This window comes from Phyllostomus hastatus, unplaced genomic scaffold, assembly GCF_019186645.2.
Source record: "Phyllostomus hastatus isolate PE091 unplaced genomic scaffold, TTU_PhHast_1.1 phas_contig_58, whole genome shotgun sequence".
Classification (NCBI taxonomy): Eukaryota; Metazoa; Chordata; class Mammalia; order Chiroptera; family Phyllostomidae; genus Phyllostomus; species Phyllostomus hastatus.
The window spans coordinates 15874176-15886834 of record NW_025333916.1 but is presented as its reverse complement, the minus strand read 5'-3'; the positions used below and the strand labels follow the sequence as shown (position 1 = coordinate 15886834).

The following is a 12659-nucleotide window of genomic DNA, read 5'->3' as shown; positions in this document are numbered from 1 at the left end:
TCCACATCTTTGTCTACATAGTATATTTCATGCATTTTGAGCTTTGCCAATCTGATAAGTAAAAAAATGGTATCAGGTAACTTTAATTTGCATTTTTATGGGTAACATTGAACATATTTTTATGTGGTTAATATCCATGTGTACCTCCTCTTTAGTGACCTGTTTACATTTTTCACTCATTTTCTTATTGGGCCTTTTTCTTATTGATTTGTTGGTACTATTAATGTATAGAGGAAATTAAAGCTATTTTTATAGTGACAAAATTAGTCCTTTCCTATAATATGAACTACACATAATTTTTTCACACTTTGATGTTTGTCTTTTGACTATATGGTGTTAAGAATTTTTTCATAAAGTAGAACTTATCAATATTTTGTCATGACTTTGAGGTTTTCATTTACTTTTAAAATATCTTTTTAATACTATATATGTATTTATATTTTCCAATGTTTTAATTCCAGTGTTTTAAATGATACATTTATGGTATCATTTTTCTCATTTAAATCTTTACTCCTTATTTTGGTATAAGGTGAGGGGTGTTCTGTGTAGATAACAAGGAGTTTTGACTATGAGGAAGTATTCTCTTTGTTAGTGGTGTTTGGATTATAGCATTTTCTATTAGTTTCTCTTCTAATAGATGCTATTAGAAGCAACATGCTCTGTGTTGGAGGGCAGCAAGAAGTCCTGATGGTTGAAATTTAGTTGGACATGGGACAGTGACAGTTTTAGGTTACGAGATTGTGGGAGTTACAGACAGTGGGTCAAGGCTGGGCAAACTTCCAGAAAGTATGGTGTGAAGTGGTAGTGAAGACCACTTACAAAGCAGTCTCAGCACATTACAGCTCCAAGATGAGCATCCACAGATGTGGGCACATGGAGAATTCCAAGGGATCTACCGTATTTCTGCAGGTTGGGAGTCATTTGTGGCCTCTTCTCCCAAGGCAGCTGCAGAGTGCTGGGTTGACTATGTTTTCAGAGTTCAAAAGGAGAACTCCACTGAATTTAGTGCAGTGGTTCTCTACTCTGGCTGCTGCATTAGCATCTCTTGGGCAGATTCTGACTTCACTGGTCTGAGGGGGAACTTCAGCAACAGCAGTTTGCAAACTCCCTAGGTTCTTCTGATGTGCATCTAGGGTTGAGAACCACTGTTTAATGCAATCAGTTTGCAATCCCTTTGAGTCAGGGATTGCCAAGCAAGCTGCCTTCATGCTTCCAAATGTGCACACGAATCACTTGGGATCCTGTTAAATACAGGTTCCAATTCAGCAGGTTTGGGGTGGGGCTTGAGATTTTGCCTGCCTAAAGCTCCCACCTAGGTGATGCTGAGGCTGCTTGTCCCCAGAGCGTACTTAAGTGACTTGAGCATCCTACACTATGTGAAAAGCGCTGGTTTACACCAGCCCATGAGGTCTACAGTAAACATTTTTCTGCCATGATCCTGCTGTCTGGCAGATTTTGTTTAGTGTAGTCAAAGAACACTGGGGTCAACAGGCCTGCTTTCCACTTCCAACTCTGCCCCGAATTGGCGCTAAGACAAGGCTCTTAAAAGTGCTTCAGTCCTTCACCCTCTAATCTCTGAAATGGGAAGATGGGACTGGATAAACTGTAAGAGTCTTTTTGTTCCTGCCTCCTCCTGCGCAGGTCCAGGGTGTTTTTATGTGAAATGGCAGCCTGGACTCCGTAGTAAGGACCCTGACTTGCCTTAGTGCCCTTTCTACCCAAGGGGCTGGGCTTCAGCCCTGAATTTAGTATTGACTAGAGGACATAAAACTAACCAATGTTAAGAAAAAATTAAAGAAGATTTTATGTTAAATTGTAAGCTATAGTAAGTACAAAACGAATTCAGGGAAGCAAGAGTGGTGCGTTGACTGCAAGAGTCAAGGGAGATACAAGTTAAACTTTGTTTACTGTCCTTTATGGCCTGTAGTGCTGATTCAGCGTGGTGGTTCTCATGTTTTCATGTTTTTGTCTTTAAAAAAACATTCTTCAACAGTGAAAAACAAAACATATTTTTCTATCTTAAACAGATGTAGGGGAAAGACCTACTTTTGTGGAAGTAAATGTTTGAAGAGAAACTAAAATGCTATAAACTCTTCTTTTTCTTTTTTTTAATAGCCTTTCTTTCTCTCCTTCCTCCCTTCCTCCCTCCCTTCCTCCCTCCCTCCTTCTTTCTTTCTTTCTTTCTTTCTTTCTTTCTTTCTTTCTTTCTTTCTTTCTTTCTTTCTTTCTTTCTTTCTTTCTTTCTTTCTTTCTTTCTTTCTTTCTTTCTTTCCTCTCTCTCTCCCTCCTCTCCTTCTCTCTCTCTTTCTCTTTCTTTCTTTCTCTGTTTCTTTCTTTTCTTTTCTCTTTCTTTCTTTCTTTCTTTCTTTCTTTCTTTCTTTCTTTCTTTCTTTCATTTATTTTAGAGAGAATGGAAGGGAGAGAGAAACATCAATAGGCGAGAGATACATGGATGTGTTGCCTCTAGCAGGCCCCCAACTGGGGACCAGGCCTGCAACCCAAGCATGTGCCCTGACCAGAAATCGAACCAGTGACCTTTTTGTGACCTTTCTGTGACCTTTCAGTTCATAGGTCCTTGCTCAATCCACTGTGTCACACCAACCAGGGCTCTTTTTCTATATTTAATTTTTCAAGGCCAATCTTGACTTTTAAGAGATTGATACTGAAAAAAAAAAATCACTACGACCAAATATAGGTGGAATCAAAAACCCTTGTGCACCTCCTTATAGAACTAATAAACTATCAGAAATTACCTAAAATGAAATTAAATTTTTTAAAATTGTAAGTAATATTAAAAATGACATATCTGTATACCTTAACTCATTGGAAAGAGACCAGATAACTTGCTTGGATTTTATAGCATAGGTACACAGGAGTTTTTGACTCAACTCTTTTGATTTCAAAGGAGATATATTTTGCATTATAAGTAGAGGAGTTTTACCAAATAATAGCTTCCCCTCAAGAAAAGGTTGTATGACCAGTGTTTAGGTATTGAAAAATATGAAATAATACAGTTACTCTCATTTGATGAATTATATTCAGTATACACAATTTAGCTCTAACTATTCTCTGAATACCTCAAAGAGTTTTGTTTTTTTCTGTATTGTTTAATTATTTTTAAATTGCAGACTGTCAGCCGTTTTTCTCAGAAACACATAGCATTATAGTTTTATTGTATTTGCTAAATCTTTATATAATCAACTATTGATTTTCTGTCATAACAAGAGTGATAATATAATAGAGTACAAATCTTCTAATTTTAAACGAATAAACACAATATATGTCATTTTATAGAAAGAATATTTTGGTTGCAAGTGACAGAAAGCCCAACCAAAACTGGGTGAAGCAAAGAAGGGGGTTTTGGGGTCCATGTAATTGAAAACTTGGAGGGTAGAGCTAGCTTCAGATATGGTTGGTTTAAATAGTGTAATCAGGACCTGGTCTCTCTTCATCTCATGCCCTTGCTTCCCTTTGTGTTGGCTTCATTCTCAGGCTCCATTTAATCACATGGTGGCTGCCAGCACTGCCACGGTTTTATATTTCTGGTTCAAATCCCATAGAAACTAGAACAGCCTTCGCCTTCTCCCCTCCTCCTCAAAAGTCTTAAATCATATCTCATTGGCTCTGATTGGATTCTTTGCCCTCCTCAGTCTCTGAGGCCAGCAGGACTGGTGCCCTGATTGGCCAGATCAGAGTCCTTTGGCCGTTCCTGGATCTGGGGGCATGTCCACACTGACAGGGAAGAAGGGAATGATTCCTTAGAGGAAAGGTGACCACTGTTTCAAGAGAAGGAGGAGTGGATACTTGATATGAAAAGCATCTACAACAGAAACTATGTATCTCTTTCTCTGTTTAAGCCAATACTGAAAGTCATTTATAAGTGTAAATACAAGGATCTTAGTGGTAGAATACCATCAGGAATATGCTTTGTGTTTGGATCATATAGAACTGGAATTTAAAATAACATTTTTTTTCTTTTATTTAATGTTCAATTGATGAGTAATTATTTAAAAAATATTTATTCAGAATATAGAAAGAACCATGTTAAGTTGGACCCTGAGGACATAACAGTAAAGAAGATACAGTTGTTTTCCTTTGAAGAACTTATATACAAATGGAGGATCCAGGGTGGCAAGCATAAAACAACATTTTCATCTTTAAAAAGTAGAACCTTAACGAAATAATAAAAGATTGTGCAGTATTGGATACCTGATTGCTTACCTTACAGGCAGGAAGGATATTCAAAATGTTTAAGAACCTGTGGCAGTGGCATCAACCAGTCAGAACGAGTTGGGTATAGCCTGTCAGAGCTGGTGCTGATTACCACCAGCCAGCAGGGCTCAGCTATCTGGGAGGCATTGTAAAGGTCTTGCCATATTTCTCAAAACATGTAGTTTCTGTATTATGTTCCTGGGGTTACCATAACAAAGTATCATAAACAGGGTGGCTTAAAACTCAGAAATTCATTTTCTTGTAGTTCTGGAGGTTGGAAATCAGAAATCAAGGAGTCTTCAGGGCTGTGTTCTCTCCAAAGGCTCTAGAGAAGAATCCTTTCCTGCTTCTTCTAGCTTTTGTTGGTTGATGGCAATCCTTGTCATTCTCTGGCTTGTAGATCGATGACTCTGGCTGTCTTCCTGTGGCCTCCCCTATGTGTCTGTGTCTCTGTAGCCAAATTTCTCTATTCTTATAAGGACATCAGTCATATTGGATTTGGAATCTACCCTATTCTAATATGATCTTAATCTTGTCCTAATTACATCTGCACAGACTCTATTTCTAAATAAGATCACATTAATAGATTCTGGGGACACATGAATTTTGGTGGAACACTATTCAATCCAGTATAGTTACCTAAAATCAAATGCTCTTACATAGTTGGCGTGACACAAATTTTAAAAATATTCATTATTAAACTGCTCACAAACATTGTATTTTTTCCTTTTTTATTCTACAGATAAACACTGGATTTTTGAATCTTAGTATAAGTACTTAGGTGAATTATGAATTTTTTAGTTGAGATGCTATTCTGTATTTTTTTACTAGGTCAGATTAAGTAACCACATCTTTCTTAATCATAGTTATTTTAATCTGTAGTTATTTTAATCTGTGAAAATGTGAATGTTACTACAGCAATTTGGTAAGGAAAATATAACTTTCATTAATATGTAAGTATGTTTGTGCATGAGGAGGTGTTACAGTTTTATACATGACTTTATTGAATTCAAACAAGTTTAGCCTAAAAAAATAGAACTGACAACAATTAAATGAATATCATTCCATTAGTATATTTGAGAGAAAATATAAGAAACAGGAGAGAAATGCAACTGGTAAAGGGCTTGGATATTGTATCTTTCAGAGAACATGAGAAAATGGTGGTGATTTTCTTCAACTCTTTGAATAATGGCTCTGTGGAAAAGAGTATAGATTCTAGAGGGAAGAACTAGGACCAGTAAGTTAAGGTTAAAGGGAAACAATCAAGTGCAATGTAAGACAAAACTTTCCCACTGAACAATGTGCCGGTACCAAAATGGAGGTGACAGTGGTGAAGGGAGTAAAATGTAAGTTTCCGGAAGTGCCCAGGCAGATGCTGCGTAATTATCTCCCTGGGACATTTTAATGGTGATTTTGCTTGATCAAGAAATTGAAATGAAAGGTCCTTCATTTCAAGGTCTGTTGCAACGTCTCCTAAAATTTCTCTTTTTATTTATGTCATGAAAATCAATATTACTTATGTGACACGGCATTTCTATAAGTTTATATTTTTTTAATAGCTGTGAAACTAAAGCACTATGCTATGACTTCTGTGCTAAGCAGTGCTTAGGGAAAAAGTGGGGGAGGGGCATGGATTTAATCTAAGAGTAGTATCAATAAGTGAGAAATGTGGGGAATAAAACTTCTATTTATTGGATGAGTTTATCCATATTATTTCATTTAAATATACTTGGTTTTTCATTGCTTGGTTTGGAACTTATAAGCATTAATAAGTGTTAGAATGATGAATTCTTAAAATAACTGGCATTTTCTTATGTATTTTTTGGTGATGGACTACAGGACTGTTCTGATGGATACATGTGCAAAATGCATTTTCAAATTAAAAATGGGACAGTGGTGTCACATCCAGGGGCATCTGCCCATGGACAGACGTGTCTTCCCATGGAGGTGAGTGATTTAACATGCCATGTTCTCCTTTTCAGTATTTGTGAAGTGTGAATTAAAAAATTTAATTCTGTTAAATATATACTTAAAATAAATAACTGCCATTGGGTCTCAGGCCTGTTGTTCAGGGAAAGTGAACATCATTTGTCAGGAGGTATTTTCTTCTATAATATTTTTATTTTACTTTGTTTTATTTTGCTTTTTATTGAATTTATTGGAGTGGCATTAGTTAATAAAATTATGCAGGTTTCAGGTGTATAGTCTATATTACATCATCTTTATATTGCCTCCCTCCCCTCTGACAGTTGTCAGTCTGTTCTCTGTATCTATGAGTCTGTCTCTGCTTTGTTTGTTAGTTTATTTTGTTCATTAGATTCCACATATCAGTGATTCATATGATACTTGCCTTTCTCTGAATGGCTTATGTCACTTAGCATAATACTCCCAGGTCCATCCACGCTGTTGCAAAAGGTAGGAGTTCCTTCTTTTTTACTTCTATAATATTGAAAGTAGGAATTGTGGTACAGTTGAAATCCACTCTGAGTCTATACAGATTGTAGTGAGCCTTCACCCTTTTGGTTTCCACAGATGCCTTCCCGACATTGCCTCTTGATTTTTTCCCCAGGAAATCCCCCAGGATAATGCAGACCTGTCCCTCTGCTGTTTAATACCTGGCTGCAGACCTCTTTGCCATTTGCCTTTAACTCTTTTCCCTTATGCTCATTAAAATATGCTAGATCTAGGTCTCATTCTGTAGGGTACTTTAACCTTGACTTGAAAATCTTGCTAAATTAAATTTTAATATGGCTATAAAAGCTGAGTGGTTTTCTCGGATATTTTCAATTTAATTTTTATCAAAATGTAAATAACCCTATTGTACTGGTTGTTATTAATAAAATTTTTATATATCAATTGTAAAGATAAACAATAGAGAAATATGTAAAAAGAGTAAAAAAACTCCCATATATCCTTCAACTGGAGGTAACCACTATTAATATTTTAATAAAGATCTATCCACACATTTCTGTCATGTACACACATGTACACGTACTTTTGTTTTGCAATGGACATTTATATCATGGACATCTTCCCATGTCAGTAAATGTAGAATTCCATAGTTCTATTTTTATGGTTCCATTACATCCCATCCTTTGGATGTACCATCATTGTGTGGAGTCCATACTGAAGTAAAGTATTTGAATTTGAAAATGGAATTTTTGGGCTCCAGTTGCTTTAACACAAAGGAAGAAATCACTTAGAATTATTTAGCATTCTGAGTATCCTTGTAAAATGGGTGAGGAGACTTGTTTCGTGAATGAAGAGCTTCTTCTCAGTATCTATGAAATCAGATCCATTTGGCAATCTGGTTCTAACCCCCTCTGTCTGTGTACGACACTGGCAGTAAATAACTATCGCCAATATAATTTGGTTTGCAATTTATTCTTTAGGGTATTGTACTTGGTAATAAATTAAGTGCCCCCAGTGCATACTCAAATCTTGATTGCTTCTTTATAGTTTGAATAACCAACATCAAATCTGAAGCCAAGCATGTTAGGAAGCTTTTTAGTTCATTATATAATAACTTTAAAAATGCACATGGAAATGATGATTTAAAAGATGAATTATCAGCTTTTGCCTAACAAGTTGGCAGATATTTGAAAAGCACTAAATTAAAAAGTGGTGTTGACAGTGTGAGGGAATGACACTTTCTGGTTGATGTTTTAATTTTACAAAGTTTAAAGATGTGCACATACCATGAACAATCTACTCCAAGTCTAGGAATTTAGTTTCATAAAATATAAATTTTTCCAACATTTTTCGTTTTCAACACTTCCCAATGAATTTCAAACATAGGAAAAAATTGAAAGAATTTTGCAGTGAAAATTCATGTACTCATCACCTAAACTCTACCATTAACATTTTGTTCTGCTTGCTTTGTTGCATATCAATCCCTCTATTCATTTATCAATATACATTTTTTGATGCAAAACTTTTACAACAAACTAAATTGCAGGTGAATACTTACAGAATAATCAGAAATGAACATAGAGATTCACCTGCAAGTATGTTCATGTCACGATGCTTTATAATGGGATATAATGGAAATAACAGAAATGTACAATAGCAGTGGATTAGTTAACTGTGGCACATCTCTATGATGAAGTTCTTTATTCACTAGCTCTGGACTGGGGCCTGAGAGTCTGCATTTCTCACAAGTCTTCAGGGGGATGCTGATGCTGCTGGCCCAGGGACCACACTTTGGGGACCACTGCACTACTCTATAATAGAATGTTTAAGCACATATCAGATACTGAACAGCTGAGATGGTTAGTTAATATGATGTATGATAGAGTCAATGTTGCAATAATCTTGATGCAATGAAAGATGTCTTAGGTTGAGCCTGAGAGGGAGATTTCTGTTCAAGTGATTTATTAGGGATGTGCCCTTAGGAGAAAGAGAGTGATGGAAGCAACACAGAGCAAGGAATAGACACTGGGGAAGAATGCGATCTCAGCTAGAGACTAACTTTAGTCTGATCCCCTGGCAAGCTCTGGAGCACAAAATACAACCAGAATTGGCCCCATTTTGTGCCCCGAGGCCAGCCTTTTGTGTTCTGTGACAATTACTGATTTGTCAGTCAGCCATTGGCTGAAGTGGACGGGCACATAGCTTCCCCAAGTAAGGTGGTTCCGGTTTTACAGAGAAATTCTTCAGAAAGGGGGCTGCTGTGTGTTATCAGTCAACAATCACAACCGCTGAATGGGGACAGGCACACCATCTTTAAGGGAACCTGGGCCTGGCACCAGTGGCATTTACTGCTGAAGAGTAATCTAAAGCCAACAAAATTGGATCTAAAGACAAATATATGTTTAAGGTTTGCATTTAGATGGAAAGGAAGAGGCTTGACAGTCTTACAGCAATTTGTTTGAGAAACAGCTGGTGATTTTAATTGACTACAAGCTCAACATACATGAAAAGAATGCCATGGATGCTGGGAAAAGTAACTGGAGCCCAAGCTATGTTAATTAAAGCATAAGTGGATCCCAAATATGGTCTGTGGGGACACTGATGGGGTATCCCAGAGATACTTTCAGGGAGCCTACAACATCTATTTTTATAATAATAATAATATGTTATTTACATTTTTTACTATCATTCTCCCTGAATTTTCTAACCTACCTGTTACAATGTAATAGAGTGAATGCAAAAATAGTTACCAGAACCCAGCAATCTTCTGTGAAACCACTCATTAAAAAGATTTACACAATGGAATTCTATTCAGCCATAAAAAAGGAAAAATTTACACTTTGTGACAGTATGGATGGACCTGGAGAACATTATGCTAGGCAAAATAAGCCAGTCAGAGAAAGTCAAATGCCATGTGATTTCATTCATGTGTGGAATCTAATGAACAAACTGTACTAACAATCAAAACAGAGACAGACTCATAGAGAACAGGCTGACTGCTAGTAGGGGGGGGAGAGCAGGGGGTGGAGGGATTGAGCAAAAAGGAAAAAGGACTCAGGGACATGGACAACAGTGTGGTGATTGCTGGGTGGGGGAGGGTATAAGGGGACTAAACAGTAATGGAAAAAAATCTAATCAAGATTAACTAAAAAAAATGGAAAAAATAAATCACACACATAAAAATCAAGTGTTGGGAGGTTGTACATTTCCACTGGGAATTAAAAATATTATTTTATAAATAGGTTCTTTTCACATATCAATTTCTACCTGAATAAATGCAATATGTACATTAGAAGCAGGATCATTGACAAAAACAATTATTAAAATATAAAACTAAAAAAATTTTTCAAAACTGTAAAACAATGTGACTTTTCTTACTAATTTATGTTGTTTCAGAAACATAAGTTGATACATATTTTTAATAAATTAACAAATATTTAAAAATTTTTCAATTTTAATTTCTAGTACAGTGAGTATCAGTATATATGTCTTAAATAAAAGCCCATTGGAATTCTCAATGAGTTTAAAAAATGTAAAGGAGTTCTGAGACCAAAAGTTTGAGAACCACTGATCTAGATCAACTAAATATTGCATTATTACATATTATGAGCATTGATAAATATAATGTATAATAAGCGAGTACATAGATAATGGCTTAAAAATAAATTATAAATAGAATTCATCCATACAGAGAAGCATGCCAAGGGCCATGGTGAGTTTGGAAACATATTATTATGAGGAATATTTGAGGGCTCTGGCGATGTTCAATTAGGACAGAAGACCTAGGAAAGTTAGTTGTCTGCAGATATATGCAGAAGTGTTTCTTGCAGAAGAGAGATAGTAGACTTAATTTGTTTCCAAGGATAGAACTAGTTTGTGTCTGGAAATTACTCTAGGCAAATCTCTCTAATGTTTAGAGTTGCCTACAATGAAAGTGGTCTATTGCAAAGTTGTGAGCTCCCTGTACTTTCATGGGGACTTTTAGCTACAGAGTAGATAACCCTCTCTCCAGAACAGTGGTCACCAACTGAAATGCTCAGATGTTTGAAAGCCTGAGGCAGATGACGAGTGAGTAAAGTGGGTCAGTGGGAAGTAGTGGGAGCTGTGGAGAAGTGGAGAGGGCATGACTCCTTCAGAGGGGGACTAGGCATGCAGCACTGGGTGGATTTTCAAGAAAAGGCAATGATCTAGGTTTTTGTGCTTTGGCTTAATTTTTAAAAAGTCTGTACAGACCAAATAGACTATGTTTATGGGCTTTAAGTGGTCCTCAAGCCACCAGTTTATAACCTAGCTTCTAATACTATAGAAAGAAGTCCTGTATTGTATAGAAGACTGAACTAGGGGACCTCTGGGTTATCTTTAGAATTTAAAGACTGTTAGTTCTATATCTGTTCCCTATCTGTACGTCACATTTCCTATATAAAGATATTCAAAGGAATGCCTCTGCTAATAGTCATTTCAAAAAGTGTTTACTTTGGTCATGTATGATGTGGGAAATCAACTCACTTCTTTGTTGTAACTAGATCTGGCAGTCTTGACTGTAGAAAGATAGCTGGATTCATGATTTTCTGACTATAGTGTATAATCATAGAATTTAAAAAATCAGAGTGAAGTAAAATGGAATATATAAGTGAAATGATTTATGAAAACAACCTACACATTCTTTGACATTTTCCAATATAACTTAAAATGATAGTTGAAAGAATGAGATAGTATTTAGAAATCTGCTAAATATATTGGGGTATCTTTTAGTGCTAGGGAACAGGAGTTCTTATAGGTTAATCATATTAGATAAGGCATTTATTACTGAGAACAGTTAAAATGATTTGCTTGTGACATTTCTGAGTTTGTGAAGTAACAAGCAGGACTATGGCAATTTTTTAACAAGATCCTTTCTTTACCAGCAATCAAAAGAAATTCATAGTCTCAATTTAAAATCTAAATGTAAATGAGTATTTTCAATAGGAGCCAACATAATCAACACTGGGCCTTGAGATATCTTATTATATGGAACTCTTATTTCCATAAATTGATGTTGGTACCAACATGTCACTTTATCAACTTAGATTTTTAAAAAAATTTTGTAGTGAAATTAAGGTATAATAATTTAACAGTAATGAAAAATACAACCCAACAATTGGTTAGCTTTAACAGATATGAGATTATCTGTATTAAAGTTCTATTTATATAAATAAAATTATAACTTGAGAGTGGAAGTGGGAACACTAGCCCTCTATGCCAATTGGACAATTTTTGATGAAAATTAGTCAATATTAACCTTTAAAACTCATATGTGTACCTAATTGCAAAATAACTGGAAATTTTAAAAATATTGTTTAAGATTCTAAATTAACTCACCAGCTAATAAAGAGTGCAAATGACTGGGGTCAGGAGACAAGGCATGTGTTTCCCTTCATGTTGGCATTAAACCACTGGTAATAAAAGGAAACGGTGAGATGAATATTCAACAAGGATATTGATTGTTAATAATCAGTAGCAGAAATTACTAATAAGTGCTTAGAAGAGAATACCTGAAAATGTGTAGAACTAGTTATTTGTCTGATGTTGCTCTGTTTTTTCTGTTTTTATCTCTAACTTTTTCATTTATGAAATTCTGAATTATTTTCATGGAATAGTGATAGCTTAGATTTTGCCCTTTAGGTTAATTCAATTCATTTACCCATACATATTTATTTTAAGTTGGTCAGCGATTTTTTTTTATGTTATTGAAGTTTAGATTCTCCTGTCTGAAGTTACTTTACTGAAGTTCCATTTCTTCCTTTTGAAGAGGTATCAGAGACAGGTATTGAGCATATTTTATTTATTCATCATGCTATCTTCATTACTTTAGACCCTCAGGTTGCATCTTTAGATTATATTTTTTTAAAACTATGAAAACGATAGAGTCATAAAGATAGCAATAGTATGCTACTGGGGAAAAAGGATTTTTGTCCTAGGGCCCTGTAGAACGCTAACTGGGACTTTCCTTGGTCCAGGGCAGGTAGAATATTATAGAGAGCCCTCAACAAAAAAAC

General features: G+C 35.6%; 1 protein-coding gene across 2 annotated transcripts in view; it reads left to right on the top strand.

Annotated features, from left to right (window-relative positions):
- The window catches only part of ATG10 (autophagy related 10), a 226428-nt gene that overhangs the window by 58319 nt on the left and 155450 nt on the right, over window positions 1-12659 (top strand). Inside the window, exon 3 of one of the 2 annotated variants that reach the window (XM_045847995.1) lies at window positions 6052-6159. In XM_045847995.1, coding sequence (XP_045703951.1) covers window positions 6052-6159 — 108 coding nt within the window. Of the gene's footprint in view, window positions 1-6037; window positions 6160-12659 lie in introns of both variants that reach the window. The other variant, XM_045847996.1, reaches the window with a different exon arrangement.